Consider the following 19,843-nt stretch of genomic DNA (forward strand, 5'->3'; position numbering starts at 1 on the left):
AGGACTTGTCAAGGTTAAGGAGTCCAGAGTCAAACCCAACTCCCTAACCAGTAGGCTGTCACCCTTCTAGGGAACCAAAGTATTTGCAAAGTAACCAATACAGCCAAATAGATCTGAAGCAACTGATTTAGACCAAGGCAAATTCCCAAATGATCACACAGAAGTATAGCATTATACAGAATAATACAGAACCCCATAAGATTCCAGTGATCTCCTTCCGAAAGAAACCAAACCTGGGTAAGCATTGCACTCCTAGAATTTCTCACTGCTTGAAAAAGGTGTAACAATATTTTCACTTGACAAAACATTCATTCTCTGTAAGCTGACAAAATTTCAGTATACCTTGAGAAAAGATCCTTGGATATCCTACTGAAAATTAGTAACGTGCACATTTTTGTGTGTGTAGCATCCTCACCCCTAAAATAAAACCAGAAGACTTAAGAACTGAATGGAAATGGTCCACATAAATAAACAGACCACAGAGAAGATTTCTGTACACCACAAGACCGTGTCTTTACACTACAGTATTATATTCTGAACAGCGTGCCAGTCTGTGCTATACATCCATAGTGCTGGGTTATTTTTATCTGATTGCTGCTGTTGATCTATTGTATTCACTGCAGGCTAGCTATTGCAAAAGACACTTTAAAATCTATTGAATCTAGCAGGGGGAACCACAGATGGCTCGTATGTAGAAGCTTCCTTTCACTTGAGTAATTCAACACTATTTATTAATGCAGCAGAAAGGCAGCAAATAGAAAGCTGGAACCCTGGTCATCATTGTTCTATCCTCCTGGATTCTGACCACAAAGGGGCTGCTTTACCTGAGAATAGATGCACTTGTCAGGCCTGGAACCTTTTGTTCTGTTTGTACCCCATTATGCTCACGAACATTTTGAACAGATGATATTGGAATAAAGAAGCAAAAGCCAAAATAGAGAGAAAGAGAAAGAGAAAGATGGACTGAGACTGCCCATTTCTAAAATAGGTTAATGTAGTTGAGAACCAGTCCAGGGTTCCTAGGCCTGGGACCAGAAGAAAGGCCTCTGGGGAGGCTCAAGTAATGAGATAATCCACTATCACAAAAATTGAGAATTCCCAATCTATACAGTGACTACAAAGGGGCTGGATCTAGACACATCAAAAATGTGTTTCAGGAAAACAGGTTGTAAACTTTGTTATGGGAAATCACGTTGGTGAAAGATGGGACTCCACAGCATCATCTGGTGTCACAGTGTTATAACACATATAAAACACTTTTTCTTTACTAAGGTAGCTGACTCCAGGGTCTCAGTTAAAAGTTCTGAAGGAGGTAAAAGTTCCAAAGGTGCAGTCCTGCTATACAGTATTTTAGTGGTGGGGACAATAGAACTACCTATCAACGGATTGATGCTGCCCTTCATCAAGGCTCATAAAGGGAACTCTGTACCTTTTAAAGTATTGAGACCCTGGTTATTAGGTATAAACTAGGTTTGCTACATTGACAGAGTTTGTGTACTTTTAACAGCTGTGCAACAGGGAAGTTCAGGAGGTAAAGCTGATGAGAAACTATACCTATTCAATCCCTGCCTGCCTTGAAGTTGTTACAGACACAGAAAACAGCTAGGAAAAAAATGGTTGCATTTTGTAGCACAGGTGGGAATCTTTGGCACTGCAGATCTAGCTGAACTACAACTCCCACCAGCCCCAGCAAGCATGGCCAGGAATGATGGGAGTTGAAGTTCAGCAATATCTGGAATGCCAGAGGTTCCCCACATTTGCTCCAGCATAATCCTCATCAGTGTAATAATACAATACAACATATGTGACTAACTAATACTATCAACTTTCAAAACAGGTTGGTGCCAGACTTGGTAGGCATATTCCAATTGTAGTCTAATGAAGGCAGATGGCAAAACACAGTCCCCTTTATTTTCCATGATCACCCTAGGCTTTCACCCTATTGTTTTTGGGGCTGTTTTTTTTTTAAGTCACTTGAATAATCCTTCCGTTTTGATGCCAGCCATTTTGCCTTATAGTTGATGCAGAGGTTTAGCTGTAGCTGGAAGGATTAATAGTGATGCATTTCTGGGGAATGCTGGCTTCGCTTTAAACCAGGCATAGGCAAACTTGGCCCTCCAGATGTTTTGGGACTACAACTCCCATCAGCCCTAGCTAACAGGACCAGTGGTCAGGAATGATGGGATTTGTAGTCCCAAAACATCTGGAGGGCCGAATTTGCCTATGCCTGCTTTAAATCATAGTTAAGCTCGAATGTGACTCAAAGGTGAATGTTCTCCGTGCTGCTGCATGGGGTGAAAATCACGACCACTTCACTCCTCCCCTACTCCTGCTGTGCTGTCTGAACCTAGGCTTGTGTCTTGTGTCTCTCTCTCAAAAAAAGCAAGAACATAACCTAGGTTTGTTCCACTCTTTGGGGGAGACAAACAATAAGCCCATCTTGGCAGCACAAGAGCAGCTGGAGCAGGGGAGGGGTGAACAAACACACGTTTCTGCTCCGTGTACCAGCATGCTGCACAGTCACCTTTAAACCATACCTAAGTTTGACTCTTTTTTTAAAGCAGTGTGCAAACACTGCCGCATATATATATGGAGCCCTCCAGCACATAGTGCGTTAGGAATTGTCAAATCTACAAGTCTGATATTGCTTAATTTGATTGCGCCTTTTGTCATTGTTGCTATGTGAGCAAATAAGATATGCAGTTGGGTCTGTGGAAGAGACTCATGTGTCCAAATATCTGAAAATATACCAGTAATATTTTTGCAACTAAGGATTTTAACCCCAGTATACAAGGGTTGCCCCTCCCTCAGTTCTACAAACTTTGCAGCAGACCTTCTGAAATACATTTCTGAGGGTAAAAGAGGTTGATTTTAAAATATGTGCCATTTGTTACAGAAAGAGTGGGGAACACTTGTTTATTGAAAGAAGCATGCCTCCTCCCTTTGTCTTATTTCTTTCCTGCTGGCAGAAAATTGAAGGAAATGAAACTGATAGCTTCTTCCCTGAACTCTCTATAAGGCTTGTTTCAAAGTGAAAGCAAGATTGGCACGGACAAAATGTTCCAACCAGAATCACAAGGCAAGACCCTTGAAAGAAGATCATCAAGAGAAACAACAGTTGAACCTGTGTCAGCTCTCATCACAGTATGGAAGAGTTTGTTTTCCCCTGGAACATCTATTGATTTTGAAGCAATCGTCAAATGCTGGGCCTGAGGAGGCCACATGATGTGTGAAGAAGAAGAAGAAGAAGAAGAAGAAGAAGAAGAAGAAGAATGAACAGAGGGCGGGGTAATCAAGCAGATCAAAGTATTCTGGGCTAAACAAAAAAATTACAGTGGAAATTTTGAACATGCTGCAGGAATTTTAACTATCTAGTTGTGGAATTAAGGACAAAATTAAGTTGAATTTGAGCTTGTTTACAGGTTGCATAAATGTCTGGTATAATTTTGATGATTGCCAAAGAGACCTTTGAAGAGGAGACTATGAGGTCTTCTTTTTTGTAGGAATCTGGAGTTGTACTCTTAAATTTTTTGTAAGAACTGCCTTTTCTTTTAATTAGGATTCATGGCAGTCTCTCCACAGAAGGTTCAAGAAGAGAACAGTAGGCCTGGGCCAAAATTTCTCATTTGATGTAAAGACAATAGGTACAGAAAGTGAAAAGATAATGATGGTTCTGGTAGACTCTGGGTCAGTGAAACAGGAGCTGTTGGGTCCAGAATCTGGACACAAAGAACTGCATCCTTGCTGCATCCAGCTGTGGCTTCTACTGTCACTGTAGCATTAAGAGTGATGCTGGGTCAGGCCAAAGGCCCAGATGGCTATGGAAAGCCCACAAGCAGGACCTGAGCACAACAGCAACTGGTATTCAGAGGCTTATTGCCTCTGACAGTGAAAACAGAACATTGTGACATGGCAACCCTATAGGGCGGGCAGCAAAAGGCAAAACAATGTTGGGAAGCTGAATTTCACTTACTGATCTGAACTCACTAGCCCATTCTTTGGCTGAAGGCTTCTACACTGTCTATAACTTTGACAGTACTGGAGGTGGATGAAAAGCTAGTCAATACGGAAGAACTCATGCTACCTTTCCTGCTGAACTGGTCTGTTATTTTGGGCAAATCACTGGCCCTACATATACCTGAGAGACAGCCTGCTTTATAGAACTCCCAAATTTCTCAATCAACATATGGCAAAAATGAGGGAGAAGGCCCAATGCAAACAAGTTACAGCACTGATTAATGACAGTAAGCTGAGTACTCTGTGTTGGGCCCAATAGCAGAACTTATCCGCATGTTCAGAAAAAGCATGTGGTGTGACTCTTTTGGGACGTGCCACTTTAGAGAATTCCATGACTGACTGCTCTCACCTGCCTGCAAAACTCTACTGTGTCTGGGTCTCTGAATGTAGCCTTTTCTCACACATACTATTTTTTCAGATGCGGCTGCAAAGTATGTAAACATGCCACCCCTCACCTTCACTCTGAAATGGTACAGTCCCAGCAGGGACTTTCTGAACATGTACAAACACCACACAGAAACCAGGCAGGCAGGAGCTTGCATCATTCATAGTCCCTTTCTGTACCTGCTGAAGGAGTCCTGCTGCCACCCAGTTTGGGTTGTTCGTTTTCCCAAGCAGGGCTTCTGTACTGTTAATAATTGGGAGGGGGAGATTAAAAACAGACGATGCTTCCAACAACTCAACCGCACCTGTAGAATCCCTGCTTGCCATGCTGTTGTTAAATGCTCAGGGATGCTGACAGAAAGCAAAAAAAAAAAGTGGCAAACATATTGGTTCTCTAAAAACTATGGAAAAAGCAGCTTTCCCCTTTACCGCCTCCTGTGACAGGCACCTGCTCTTCCCCGCAGAAGTCAGTGAATGTGCAGGATCTGGAATGTGGTTATGCAACCTTTCCCCTCATCCATACAGGGAGAGACAGCCCTCCCTGATTAATGGCTGCCCGGGATTTTGTGAGACGCACACAATTCCAAGGACTTGGCCCCTGCCCTTTCGGAGGACATCTCCTCCATCAGCAAAGCCCTTGCTGTCGAGCTCTCCTTGGCTTTTTTTGCCTCTTAATTCTTACCTGCTAATTAGCCGGGGACTTCTTGACTTGTTCAAGCTGCCACGCTGACGCCTCTGAGTTAATGATCAACCCACTGCGTTCCAGCTGCAGAAGCACAGGCTTGTTTGTGTGTATGTGTGCAGAGGACTGGCTGGCCCACTCAGCTGTGTGCAAGTAAGTGTCTGTGAGCCAGGCCGGGCTCCGTTCCCTCACTGCCATTCTCTCGCTGCTCTGTTTACTGCAGCCACACAGGCTGTGCGCGAGTCCAAGCGGGAGTCAGAGGAGTGTATTCGCTCACAGTGCTCCAAAATAAGAGAATGTGCATCCAAGGCAACCCCTGCCAGGGTGGCAGCAGGCCAGCTGTAGAGATTGCTAGATGGAAATGAATGGGCCCTGCGGCCTGGCAGGGGGGCCAGCTGCAGGAAAGAAGAAACACCTTCACGCACAGTAGGAAAATCCTGCAGGGGAACAGAGAGCCACAAACAGCAACTCAGCTGACTGAGCTTTGGCTGTAGGCCACCTCTCAGTCCAAGGCACTCCCCCAAAGCCTGTTTACGAACTGGCAAACCCTCAGCATGTTCCCGCAGTGGCACAATGTCCTGTGGGCAGCTTCATTTACTCTTATTAACAAGCACGGTCCGGAGGTTTATGACAGCCATGAGCAAACAGGCTTCGTTTTAAAAAGAAAAGATGCCCCGAAAAGTATATAAACTGCGGTCTGTACTCATGCCGCCATGCCTGACAGGTGGGGACATAAGCTCTCCCTAGAGGCTGATTTCTGAGCATTTGGTAATTACAGGTTTTTGCACCATAATAGCCCCAAATCAAAACATATTTGATTGGGAAGGCGCACAAATTGTACCAGCGGAGGAGGGAGGTTTAATGTTTAATTCATGTTTATTAAATTTCACATCTTTATAATCATGCCGGGGGCGGCACAGGCGATGACTCCAAAAAGCAGCAGCCAGCCAGCCAAGCTTCTCAGATTTGATGGCATGGCTTTCTTGTGGCCTAGCTGGCTCTCTCGGTGGTTTTGCGATAGTGTGTGTGGCTGTTCTGCTAGGTAGGTTTCCTCAAGGTGACCTGGGAAGGTTGAGAAGAAGGAATGGCATAACGGCATATCCCCCAGTTCTACCAGTCAGATCAGCAGAATCTGTTACAATTCACTGGCTTCAGCATGTTTGCCTTGCATCTTCTTCCCAAATTTGTCTTCCTGTTTGCTAACAAATCTAATGTCGACAACATTTAACAAAGTTTAGCTTGCATGTTTTTAAGGGGTGGGATTTGCTAGCCTGACACCATCCTTTACTGTATGGTAGCTGTTTTACTTTTTAGGCTGTTGGTTTTCAGCTGTGCTGTTACTTCTGCTTGCTTATTTTATTCTGATGAAATGCTTTAAGCAAAGGTTTCTACAGAAAGGCAATTTATAAGAACATGTTGATGTTTTAAAAGTTCTAGCACTAGATGCAGACTTGTACACTGGGATGATGCAAATGGAGGCCTGCAGATTAAAAATTAGATTTGCTGAGGAAATCCCAAAACAGGCCCAGAAGGAGACACTGGAGCACTGTCAACAGGACACACAAACAAACACAAACACACACACACACACACACACACACACACACAGCCAAGGGCTGAAAAGGGGACTGGGCAACCAGGAGGGCATACTTTAAAGCACAAATCGCCAACCGTTTCCCACCAGTAGGCACATTTAGAACTTTGAGAATGTTCAGTCGGTGCTAGCCATAAAATGTCTGCTCTGCGAGCATGGCATAATGACTTCCACATCTAAAAAAGCAGAAAGATTGGATCTATCCACATCTCCATTTGCCCCACTGCCCACCACAACCCCAGAAAACCCAATCATTAGTGCTGAATTGGAACAAATGGCACTCAGGTTTTCTGTGGATTGCTGTTTGTTCCGATTCAGCACGAAAGAGCAGGTTTTCCAGGGGAAAGCAGTGAGGGAAAGGCCAAACTGCTAAGACCCATGCCTAGAAAGCATGGAACAAGCAGAAAACTGCAGAAGTGTGGACGAGCCCATACAGGATTGCAAAATGCTTGTAGTTATGACCCTCATCAGCTGGGGTAGGTGGCTCCACAGCAGAGCATCCCAGGTTCAATCCCTGGCATCTCCAGATAGGGTTAGGTGGGAGACACCCTGCCTGAAATTCTGGAGGACCACTGCCAGTCATTGTATAGACACTACTCAGCCAATGGTCTGACTCAATATAAGGCAGCTTCCCATGTTCCATGCAGGAATAGTACAGCCATCTCCTCCCCATCCAAGGCATTGCCTCCTCCACTGGTGATTAGATTCCAAGTGTACCTGTTTTTAGCCAACAGATCCTTGAATGAATGCTCAGTAGACAAATCTAACTGAACATAGGAATAGATATAATGATTGGGTCATTTAACCTCTGGTATGATACTAGAATTGTTTGTCACATAAAAGAACCAAGAGAAGGGCAGGTCGGGTTACAAAGGTTGACAGTGCCCAGCAATTGAAGGAGGCTCTAGAGTTGGGTCAAAAAACCTCAGGATAGTCAGTACAGGTAAGTTAGGATAGCCAGGATATGAATGTAGGTTGCCCCACAGGGCTATTTTCTTATTGCATGTTCTTGGGCTCGAAAGAGACCTTGTTTACAGTATGCAGGCCGTATGCTGGGTAAGACTCTCATTTTAAACCTTCCAACTTACGAGGCTTGCACTATTTCCTCAGAAAGTCTAATCTATCACTGTCACTTTTTCCTCCAGGTCAGCTGAAGTTACTTTTTGCCTCTTTAATCACCACCCACCGCTATCTATCCTATTCAGCCATCCAGCAATTACACTAGGAACAGCCATATAATGTCATAATATTCACGGCTTTTGCTTGCCTTCCAATTTTACTTGCAAGCCTCCTTAGTCACAAGAATCTACATATTTCTTGGTCTTTGCCTTTTCCATTTATTAATACACAATGCAATCTAAAAACTCATATCTGCGGTCTTTTGACACTCCATTCTCATTATGAGGCCAGATCAATGTAGTCCTCTTTGTTGAGTTATTTATTGATCCTCCCTCGAATTCTCAGGCCTTCCATTTAATTTCATAGCTTGTGCCATCTGGTCACCTCACCCCTAATATGTTCCTCAACTAGCCCATCTCTGTGATCAATCTTTTTGTCCCATTTTCTCATCAACCTAGCATTACTGGGCTCAACACCAAATGAATATTTTCCCTTTATAGTTTTACTGAGATTGTTCCTGTTATTTCAAACGCTCTTGAGCTTTCCAAAAGCATTAACACATTATCTTATTATTTTTCTTTAAATTTATCTAGCACTGACATTCTTAATACCTCTCACTGATCTCCTTAGTCCTGCAGCACTATGCACAAAGCAATGGTTTTGTTTCAGACTATTTCCATATAAGCTTCAAGGGGAGCATGTAGTATTTCATGCACACCCAACTCAGCAAATGTTTAAAATGTGGTACTTAAAGAGGTTACAGGGATGAATCTTAGCAATTCTATCTGTTTGTCTCCATTAAATTGCTTCTACTCCTGTAAATCATGCTGTTCAGACTGTTATGGTGCACGTGATCTAATGGTAAAATAACCAACGATTTGAAAGAACATCAAGATCTTGAGATGCTTGGCTTGCAAAATGATTGCTCTGAAAACTATTGTTTAAAATGACCTCCCTCACATAGAGATGAGTACATGTGAAGTGTGATAGAAGAACAGTAACTAATCACAGCAGTGAGGTCATTAGCACACTGTACCCAGACAAGGTAAGCAGGGTCTTAACATCTCTTCGATGATATTCTATTTAATGTTCATTTGGTGTCATCATCCTAATGATGGAATACCATGCCACCACATGGGGCTTTGGTCACTTGCTGTACTCAATTTCCAATGCACTCAAATTTTATGAGACTGGAAATTCAATCTGTTATCAAGCCCATGTTCTGATTCAGGAATAAAACCAAAACCAAAGGTAAGCAGGAAGAAGGGGCAAAAATCAGTTGCCTATAACACACACACCAATGGTTAGGTCATTTTTGCCACAGATGTGGAGTTATTAAAGTGGTGCAGGATATAACACTTCCATTTCCCCTTTACTTTCAGACGGGTTTTAATACCACCTAGGAAGAATGGTGATACATATTGTGTATGTTCAAGTGAGTTGAAACAGAGATCCAATTCACCTGATACTTTGTGTCACAATTTCATTCAAGTCCATTTCCCCTATGTTGCACATACAATGCTAGACTACTTTACTTGCAAGAGAAAGCTTTTTGGATTTTTTGACATAAGCACTTGATAGTCAGAAGTGATTCTGAGCCCAGAACCCATTTCATTCATCATTTCTGATTTCTGATCCATGGAATTTGCAGAAATGTATCTGCTTATGAAACCAATAAGATAGATAACAAGGGCACACAGCTGCAGCTGAAATACCCTATGATTCCTTGTTCATTTAGATGGTGGTTGATATCAACCTCTAAATGCCAGGGATGCCGGGCCGGGGCTTCGGGAGTCTCTGCGGGCTGCAGAGAGTCCCGAAGCCGGGACCACAGCACAAAGAGGTGCCAGGCAGCGGCTTCAGGAGTCTCTCCAGCCCCGCAGAGACTCCCGAAGCTGCCACTCGGGCCCCCTCAGGGGAGCGCAAGTCGGGGCAGAGAGAGGGGCGGGTCAGCGAAGAGGGGTGTCACCCCTCCTTGCTGGCCCGCGCCTCTCTCCTTGCCCCGGCTCCGCAAGCCAGCCAGCAGCGCGAAAAGCCGCTGGAGGGCGGGGGCTATTTTCGGCGCTGCCGGGGCGGAGCCGCAGGGGCAGCCAGCGAGGCGAGGGGGGTGACACCCCGCCTCGCTGGTGGCCCCTGCGGCTCCACCCTGGCAGCACCAAAAATAGCCTTTTTTTAAATCTATATATCTTTATTGTTTAAAAACATAACAAAAAGAAAACATCATCAAACATTATCAAACATAATTACATACATACATTGCATATATACCTTCAAACATTACATACACACTCTTATTCACACATACCTTACATATCTTCTTACATCACTTAAAATCATTCATTCTCTAAACTTCCAATTATCCTCTTTGTATTACTTGTTCTATTATCATTAACATAACGTACAGTTATAATTCTCATTTATTACTCATATTTTCTTCTCATGATCTCCATTCATTTATTAAGATTCAATCTAGATCTGCTACTAGGATTCCGTTTAAACCACTTTCCAATAGATAATCTTTAAATATCCCCCATTCTCTCCAGACCTCCTGAGTCATCTGTCCTCTTAATTTACCCGTTGTTTTGGCTAACTGTAAGTATTCTAGCATTAAATTTTGCCAATCGGCTACAGTTGGTACGACCTTACTTTTCCAATTTTAAGCCACTAGCATTTTTGCCGCTGTAGTGCCATACATACATAATACTCTTTTTTCTTTTTTGATTTCTTCTGGCAGAATGCTTAAGAGGAACAGTTCTGGTCTTTTTTTAAATGTAATCTTTGTTAATTTTTTAATTTCTTCATAAATCTGGTTCCAATAATTATTTATTGCTGAACAGGTCCACCACATATGCTTATATGACCCAATTTCTTTTTCACACCTCCAGCACCAAAAATAGCCTTAAAAAAAAAAAAGCCCGGGGGCGGGGCCACCGCCCAAAGTGTCACCCCTAGCAGGGCGGTGCCCGGGACGCCCCTGCCCTTGGGTCCCTTGCAACTCTACAATTTTCTTGTTCTTATTTTAATAAGCAAACTCTACCATTCATTATTGGGGGGAAAGGGCAGCTTACTTTTTCCTGTTACAGTGCCCCATCCAAACCAAAATACCGGTAGTTTGAGAAGCAAAGTTTTCCTTTAACTTTCAGCCCCAACAAATGTTCTCCACCTACTATTTAGCTAAAGCTTTCAATTTTGGCAACTAACCTGTGGCTCTCCAGATGTGGCTGGACTGCAACTCGCATTATTCCTCACCATGCTGACTGGAGCTGACAACATCTGGGGGCTCCCCGCTTTCAAATGCTGTCCTATGCACACTTGTGAGTAAGCACCTCAGAACTCAGTGGGACTTACACCTGAGGAAGCTGGCTTATGGCCTCGGCTGCAGAATGGTTAATCTATTGACTTAGCCATAACAAGCTTTCACACCTGCCTCTGAATTTTGAATGCGTGCAGAACCCTAATTGAGAAATATACATAACTGTTCTGTTTCAATGAATATTACTTAATGCACAATAAAGGTTCTATACACAGAGTCACTGTTATAGCTAACAATTATCACTCATTCCATAGATTAAAAAATTACTGAAAGACAAGGGGGAAATCTGTGTCATGTGGTACTGCCTCTCTAACCACCTTAATTGTGCGGGTCACAGCAGAAACAGTATGGGGGGGGGAGAGAAGTCAATGAATATCAGCATAGGGGACCTGAGGTGAGCAGAACATATTAAATGTCAGCCTTTTAGTTCCAAAAGGTGTATTTATGCGCTGGGAGCCTGTAATAGGCTTGGCTGTTCTGATGTCTGCCCATTTAATATAGGATAAAGGTCTCTTTGGTGATCAGGCCTGCACTCAGCAAAACATTATCTTTCAGAATTTTATGCAACCTTCCCTCTAATTTCACCACCACCCACACAATTCGATCTAGTCCTAATGCATCCTCTGTCCTACATCTCTCCTCCCATTTGAACTTTATAAAAGAATGGAAAATCTTCACTGAAAACCTAATTGTTCTCTCCTGGGGCAGAAATGGTTGCTATTAACCTTCATCTCTTGATCCTTTGAAGGGTCTCAATTGAGCAGTTTAAATGCAGCTAATCAGGGTGATAGGAAACCATCTCTTAATGGTTGCCAGTAACTGCAATGGGTTGTTGCTTCCTGAACAGAGCACTGCCTCTCTTTTTTCCCATTAGCTTCCTCTCCCAATCCAGTCCCTTCCATTTATTTTACTCCCTGCAGTTTCCCCAAGGTTATCCTTAATCAGTCTCACATCTAGAAGGATGGTGGAGGAGGACATAGAAAACAATCCTGGCCTCTCACCATGTTGGCTAACGCAGCCAAAAATAGCAAACAATGTCAATACTGTATGAACATAAGATAATGCAGCAACGCTGAGAGTCACTCCCACAGCATCCCTGGCAACTGCGCCATTACCTACCAATCACAACACTGCACACTGCCCCCAAATTACCCATGCAGGAATGCATGATGACATCATGGAAACATTACCGCTAAACCTTAATGCATGGTGATCATGCTCCCTTGAAGAGCCCACAGCACCTTGTCTATCAGATCCTTCCATGGCTCAGTGTGTAGCAATACAGCAACTGATGCTTACTGCCACAAGTTCCAGAGGCTTGAACCTCCACCCCTCCCACAGTCAGGGTTGCAATATTCCCAAAAGTGAAAATCCGGGCAAAGTTGCTGACCAGCTTTTCTCCTTAAGCCAGATCCAGAGCGGGAGGGTGGGGCGGAGAGGAAGGAAGTGCCATTCAAGTGAGAATAATAAACAAGCTTATTCCATAGACCAATAGGCAGATCTGTATGTAAAATCCACAGCTGGTCTCTCCACTCCAGTCAAGGGCCTTTTATCCCTTTGCTTTGCAGGCCCGACCTATGCATTTGAATGCTCACAAGTCTATGGTTACAGGGAGTGATGTTGCTCCATGTCTCTTAATATGTAAAATCTGAGATAATCTGTTCTTGGTGTTTTATTCTGACTGACTCCTGAGTCAAATGAGTTGTGTAGATAAGGCATAGGATTGTATTGTCAGCAGAAATAGTAACTGGCGTTTAAAGTTCTTTTTCGAATTCCTTTTTTTAATAGAAAAAGAAAACGAGATGGCACAGGCATAGATGAGGGGCATTAAATACTGCTTACTGTCTGTGATGGTATAAACACCACGCACAAGCAGTCTGCAACATCAGTGTAACATTTGTCACAGTAGATGCACTTGCTGGGGTGAAAAATGCTGTTTCTTAAGCAAAGCAGTTTCAGTGCTGGGAAACCCTGATTTCCCCCACAACTCAGGTGCTAGTTGGGGGAAAGACATTTTTATATGCGCTGTAACAAGTGCACATTCATTGCACTGCAAAATGATTATCACCTGGAAAGGTCCATGGAGCCTTGCATTATTAGGCAGTAAGACAGCCTGTCCAGTTAAATTAGAACCAGTCTGAGTTTAATGATGAGCAAAAAGCCTGGGAATTATAGGCAGAGCTTGATGATTAATACCTGGAAGCATAAATCTTTTCCCCACTTCCCTTTTCATTTGAAAGTTTTGCTTCTCTCTCATTATTTAAAGCAAGAATTCTGTTCTTTAGCAACTTCCGCTGAGCTCTCAGCATCCTCTTAATCAAGTCCTTTAAAAGATGCTAAACAATGAAAGTATTACTTTGCTATTTTTCTTCCCCTTCTTACTGCCAACTGTGCATTGCAAAGGATGCAGGTGCTTCTATTGTTAAACGCCTTCCTTCTTTTAATTCATGCTTTCATATTACGACATCAGTTTAAGCCACAGACAAAGCCCTAAAAGATTCCTAGACTGGACAGTTAAGATACAGTGGTAAAAAGATGCAGAGGCTTTCATCTTCACAACCCTGGTTCCAATCTAAACCTGGTTGGATAGAGGACATTGCTTTTTAAAGTATCCTTCATTCTTCATGAAATGGAGAATTGGATATACAAGCATTAAGTTCTGGGGCCCCACACACATAAGTGAAATTGCGTAAAGTGGGGAGCAACCTCTAAATACCCTCTCTGCCACAGCCTCTTCAATCCATGCCCAAAACACTGTATTCATAAACATTCACAACCCGAATTAAAGCTCGGGGCCAGCTAGACGCTGGAGGACAAGTGGGAAAATGGCTGCTGTTGCTGTGCTACCCGCGTGCCAGCTGTTATGTGGGGAGGCTGAGCAGCCTAAACAAAGTCCTGCTGCGCCTCTTGTCTCTTTGTGGCTTGCTCTGCCCTCACTGATGTCGGGGAGGGTCTTCTCATGAAGAGGACTTAATTCATCTGAGGGCTCTCCTCTGGATCCCCTCACCATTTGAATTTAGGTGTGTGTTGACTACAGATGGGGCCTTTTCAGTTGTGGTACCCTGTGTATGGCATGCCCTCCCTAGGGAGGCTCACCTGGTAACAACTTTAGTAGTAGTAGTAGTAGTAGTAGTAGTAATAGTAGTAGTAGTAAATGGAAAAAATGAGGCTCTGCGGTAGGGCATGTAGTATATTGGTAGATTTCTCTCTCTGTCTGTGTGTGGTTATCCAAACAGCTTATACCTGTATTTTGACAGAAGAAATAATATTCTATTGAGAATGAGCTTTCCCCTCTTTCTCTCAACTTCATAAAGTTTTGCAAAAAAAAGAAAAGAAAAATAAATTCCTTCTGCCAAACTTGAGAGTTTGCATTCTTTGACAGTAATAACAGGTATCCTTTGCACATCCAAAACAACAACTCCACTGCTCCTTTTTGTTCATGAAAACACTCTAAACTGTAAAACAGCTAGAGCTGGGCATGTGGAAAATGATGACTCAAATATTCCATCAATTAACCCTAGGTGTAGCAACACGCTTTAACCACTAAACCAAAGTGCAGTATCATATAAATATGATGAACAGATTTCAACACAGCAGTATTCCACGCATGCAACATTTCCTTGTTGCATATGATGATCTTTTTGTATTTAAAAGCCAGGATAATAATGCTAAGTACAAAGTTGGATATTGTCAGCTAAAATGTGTAAACATGATTCCTGTCTCTTTAATAAAATTCCTTACTTTTTGATTTGGGGCTTTACACAGTCCCCACCATGCCATCTCACTTCCTGTCCCACTAGTGTGTTGATTTGTGCCCCAAAGACACTTTCTTCCTTTCAACACTTTCCACGGCTTTCTGTGGTGAATGCACAAAGGAAAAAGCATAATGGGGTTTCTATGCTACCCACTCACTACTCAACAACCACGCCTGTTGAATCACTTGCTTCCAGCCACTGCTAGAAAGAATGGTGCTTAATTGCAAATGGCACAATATCATTCACATTGCTCAACATATATAACAACATCAGGAAAGCAGAGAACAATTTTTGAAGCTATCCAAGAAAGATTATAGGATGTAAATACTCAGATTATCTAGAAGATTGCTGGTGCTTTCTGGTAGGGTGGAATAAAGATACCACAGGATGTGAACTATTTCAATACTTTTATGGAGATCTTCAAAAGAATGGCACACGCTATTCTATATGTGAGGCACGGATTGGTGTATACCCTGTAAGTACTTTGGATGTGTTGGGTAAAGCAAATTTACTGTAAAGAAAGGAACAAATCCAACCCGCTTGGCTTATTTGCAGGACACTTGTTTGCAAGTAAATAAGGAAATGTAGCACCGTACATAGATCATTCAATGATATCTGCCAAAAGTTGCTGCTGTCTCCAAACTGACAAGCGTTCACCCTTGTACTTTGATCTCTACAACAGCACTCCTTACATTTTGCGTGACAGTTGAGGTATGTTTGCACTCTGCATCAGCAAACAATTGCATGATACTGTATATAGCTGAAGCTCAGCAAATTGCTTGTGCAGCCCATGCCTTATCCCAAGTCCTGCCCCTGATTACTGTTCCACCTCCATGTTTCTTTGTGCAAAAGTTGGTACTTCTTTAAAGAAGTACTAACTTTCTAACAACATTCATCTCCCTTGGTCAGGACAGACATTTGCACATATCTGGCATCTCACATTCTTCCTCCACTTGTAATAGCTTTACCACTTTAAAAAATAATAATTATGTATTAGATTTATACTCTGTTCTGACTCCAGAGTGCTCACAGTAGGAGCAGTATGGTTTCCAAGTGATCACCCCTGTAGGCAGTAGCATAGTGAGAAAATCCTAAAGTGCAGGCATCCTTCCTGACAACCTCCATAGTCATGCCTCTTCTAAAAACAAAAAAAATGAACTTTTGACCAAAGCAGACAGTATGGCTTCAGTACCAAGGCAACCTTTCACTCACCACTCTATCCTCCCTATACCACTTACATCCAACTCCAAGACTTACCGTATGTTGTACTCAAAAGCTTGCTCACTACTTTTGGATAGTCATAATAAAGGGGTTTTTGGAATTTTTCAGAACAAAAGCAGCAGTGTAATACTTAGCCATGCACACTCACGAAAGCTCCTCCTCCTCCTCTGGTCAGCTTGTCTGGTGAGCTTCTTCCTGAGAAAATCTTATATTGCACACAAAAGAATTGGAATAAAGAACTAGAGATCTCATTTTCAACCACACAGTGGGAAACTGTTTTAACTGATATAACAAGGGTGTATTTGGACCTTAAATTGAGGCTCATACAACAAAAAATACTATTTAGAATATACTGGACCCCATTACAGTTGTTTAAAAAAGGGCCATCTAAGGTATCTAACTGCTGGATATGTAATCGGGATAATGCTTCTCTAAAACACGTTTTTTTCATTGTTCTATATTGAAAGATTGTTGGCAGAAGGTAACTGAAACTATTAACAGAACTGTACGGAACAACCTTACATTTACAGAGCAAAATATCCTCTTGAATTATATACCTTGAACATGGAACCTTACAAAAGGACAATACAAATGGGCTCTTCATGCCCTTACCACAGGAAAAAGACCAATACTGGTGAATCGGAAAAATATAAACGTGGCTCCCTTCTACGATTGGATGGAAGACTTATAAAAACTCGCAACATACGAACAACTAACATATAAACGCAGACTTGCCATGGACAAATTCAGTGATATTTGGAATCCATTCTTACAAATACTGTAATAGGTTAAGATCTGGTGAAGTACAATAGCAACTTTGTAAAATAATTAAACAAACAAACCAAAATTTCCCATGTTCAAACCCTGGTGTCCCTAGATAGGGCTGGGGAAAACCCCTGCCTTAAACCACAGTCTCCACCAGTTAGTTTAGGAAGTACTGTGACTGATGTACCAACGGTCTGTCTTGATAGGAGGCAGCTTCCGATGTTGTTTATTTGATATGCAAGAAATCAGCAAATAGCACTCTTGGAAACTTCACCATCATCCCCGCTGTGAAATGCTTTGTCCCTGCCTGCCACTGCACCCAGACAGCTGAGTTTCAGTGGCAGAAGAACGGCACCCCGTGCCGTCAGACCATTCCCTAGGCCAGTGCCAATTTAATGCTTACCTTGCACATGAAGCATTCTCACTCATTTGCTGCAAAGATTCAGGTAATTATTTTATACATTAAAATTAGATAGTCCCTGAAAGTAATGCTTCTCTTGGAAATATACCACATTTTCCCATTGTTCAACTGGCAACATCTTGTGTCTTGTCACCTCCCCAGCTGATGTGTTTGGATAGTGACTGCTGTATGGTATGTGGCTGAGCCAGTTCATTGCCTATTTCTTTTGCAGTGACATTGGCAGAAATAGGTGGCATAACTACCCAGCTGTGCTCATTAACGTTGAAAGGTTTTTGTTTTTTGTTTTTTCAAGTGATGGTTGAACATCTTTAGTCTTTGGAGCCTAAATGCTCTCTCACCATGCCGCCTAAGACGGTGAATGCTCATGTAACCTATTAAAAATGAAACAAGTTGGGAGCACCAGGAAGGCTAGGCTCCCCCCTTCAGCAGCATTTTGCTTTAATGCCACCTCCAGCCAACCTATTTACTGAGCTTCATCCTGATTTACTTGCACAAAGGTAACATGGAGTGGTGGTTAGATTATAGCCAACCTTTATTGAGCATCCGTTCCAATTTGCTTAAAGCGTGGTGATATTACAATGAACATCCATCCTGCACTTGTCCTCATTCACATGTGCAGTGGGGTGTTTACATGTCTTATTTGCCATCAGTTCATCCCACACTTTTCAATGTATTTCCTCTCCACTTTCCAAACGGCAAAAAACAAACAAAACCCAGCTCTTTTGAAAAGTGGATTTGTTGTGCTAGGGAGACAGAGCACTTTAATTCACTTTAAATGTGCAAACCTAGTTCCAGTATGCACTTGAATCCCTCCTGCAAAAGTTTGATAGTCTGGAGGCACCCCTCTTCTTTGGTCTTGTTTCAGGGTGTGCAAATGGGAAGTGTTCCGGCAGCTCCACACGCCCGACTCTGGGGGGTGGGGGGTGGGGAGCATCTACTCATCCTTTGCTTGAAGCATACATTCTTCCACCACAACAAGGCTGCCTCCCTTGCCTCAACTGTTATGGGCCCAAGTCCTTTTTAAAGTGCATTCATGAGGCAATCCTGTTTTTACATACTACTTGCATGTTCAAATGTTTTAGGGAAGTCACACTGCTTCATTTCCAGCCAGTACATATCCCATAACTTCCTGTTGAAGTCCTGTACTACAAAAGTTTTGGCTTATTTTCGTCCCAGTTTTGTTGTACAATAGCCGCTTCACACAGCAACAGTGTGATAACATCACAAAAGTATCACAGAACAATCTGAAGCAGAACAAACCCACCAATAATGGTGTCAAAAACATTTTGCAGAATACAGAACATGGCCTTATGTCTGGATGATACACCACTGGTGTTGAATCAACCGTAGAGGACTATTCTGCAAAAGGTAAAATGTGGTTGGGGCAAACTTCAATGATCATCTATATAGGTTTTAAGAAATGCAATGAACTAATAGAACATCTCTGTCTTCAACTCGGATCCTGACACACATTATTTCACCCCTACCTCTAATTTGTGTAGCTGTCAATATTTCTATCACTACATGTCACAAATTTGGGTCAATTCCAGATAACCTGCTTATTGAGCATTCATTCTGATTTGTTTGCAGGGAAATTAGATGACGCCATCCCACACTTTTGAGTGCATCTTCCCATCACTTTCCTTATTTCAAAAACTCCCATCTTTAGGGGAAAACGGGTTTGTTGTGCAAAAGCTCCCAGTCAGACTTTACTACACAGCCTCAGTTTGCTGGTATGTGACTGAATCCCACCCCAAAAAAAGCATCAGTCTGGAAGTGCCTTTGGAGCATTTTATTTACAGCCAAAGCTTTGAAAACACAAATACAGGCAGATGCTTACCTTAGTTGTGCTCTTCTTTTCTGTTATCTTCACTGTTTAACCATCCATGTTTTGCTCCACGTTTGCTAAGAGGTCAGTCTCCAGGAGTCGCTCTCAATTTGCAGTATCTGATCTCTGTTTTTCCTGATTGGCTGAAAAGTCTGGAATGGAAGGCTTGCAAAGAAGGCATTATGAAGGAGAGAGAGAGAATCTTGCTGAGCCTGTTTGAGCACAAGCTCTGCTGGAAACATTCCCTCACCTGTGCTGATGCAATTTAAAGATGTTTACGTGTGTCCTAAGAGGCTGTGTCCCTGCCGTCCATACAAATTATTGGTTCTTGCTGAGAAGGTGCACCTTAAACCAAATGTTTCACTTGGGTTAGAATGCTATACACACTTGCTTGGAGGTAAGTCCCACTGAACTCAAGAACTTGATTTTGAGAAGGCATGCATAGGATTGCACCACACATCTACATATGACAGCATCAAGCAACTAAGAAATGTGTAAAAAAAACTGATAAATAGGTATCGCTCCGGCGGGAAGGTAAACGGCGTTTCCGTGTGCTGCTCTGGTTCGCCATAAAGCGACTTAGTCATGCTGGCCACATGACCCGGAAGCTGTATGCCGGCTCCCTCGGCCAATAAAGCAAGATGAGCGCCGCAATCCCAGAGTCGTCTGCGACTGGACCTAATGGTCAGGGGTCCCTTTACCTTTACCTTTACCAGCAAACAAGAAAACAACAACAATTGTTAG

At 42.7% G+C, this 19,843-nt stretch overlaps 1 protein-coding gene across 7 annotated transcripts in view; it reads right to left on the minus strand.

Moving 5' to 3' along the window:
• The window catches only part of ARHGEF37 (Rho guanine nucleotide exchange factor 37), a 44,123-nt gene extending 24,721 nt beyond the window's left edge, over nt 1-19,402 (minus strand). For 2 of the 7 annotated variants that reach the window (XM_033139895.1, XM_033139894.1), the window contains exon 1: nt 3,125-3,254. In XM_033139895.1, coding sequence (XP_032995786.1) covers nt 3,125-3,224 — 100 coding nt within the window. In that variant the 5' untranslated portion in view covers nt 3,225-3,254. Of the gene's footprint in view, nt 1-342; nt 392-3,124; nt 3,255-4,472; nt 4,582-5,083; nt 5,131-17,253; nt 17,285-19,111 lie in introns of those variants that run through there. The other 5 variants (XM_033139899.1, XM_033139898.1, XM_033139900.1 and 2 more) reach the window with 5 other exon arrangements.
• Nucleotides 19,403-19,843: the final 441 nt, after the last annotated feature.

This window comes from Lacerta agilis, chromosome 2, assembly GCF_009819535.1.
Source record: "Lacerta agilis isolate rLacAgi1 chromosome 2, rLacAgi1.pri, whole genome shotgun sequence".
Taxonomy (NCBI): Eukaryota; Metazoa; Chordata; class Lepidosauria; order Squamata; family Lacertidae; genus Lacerta; species Lacerta agilis.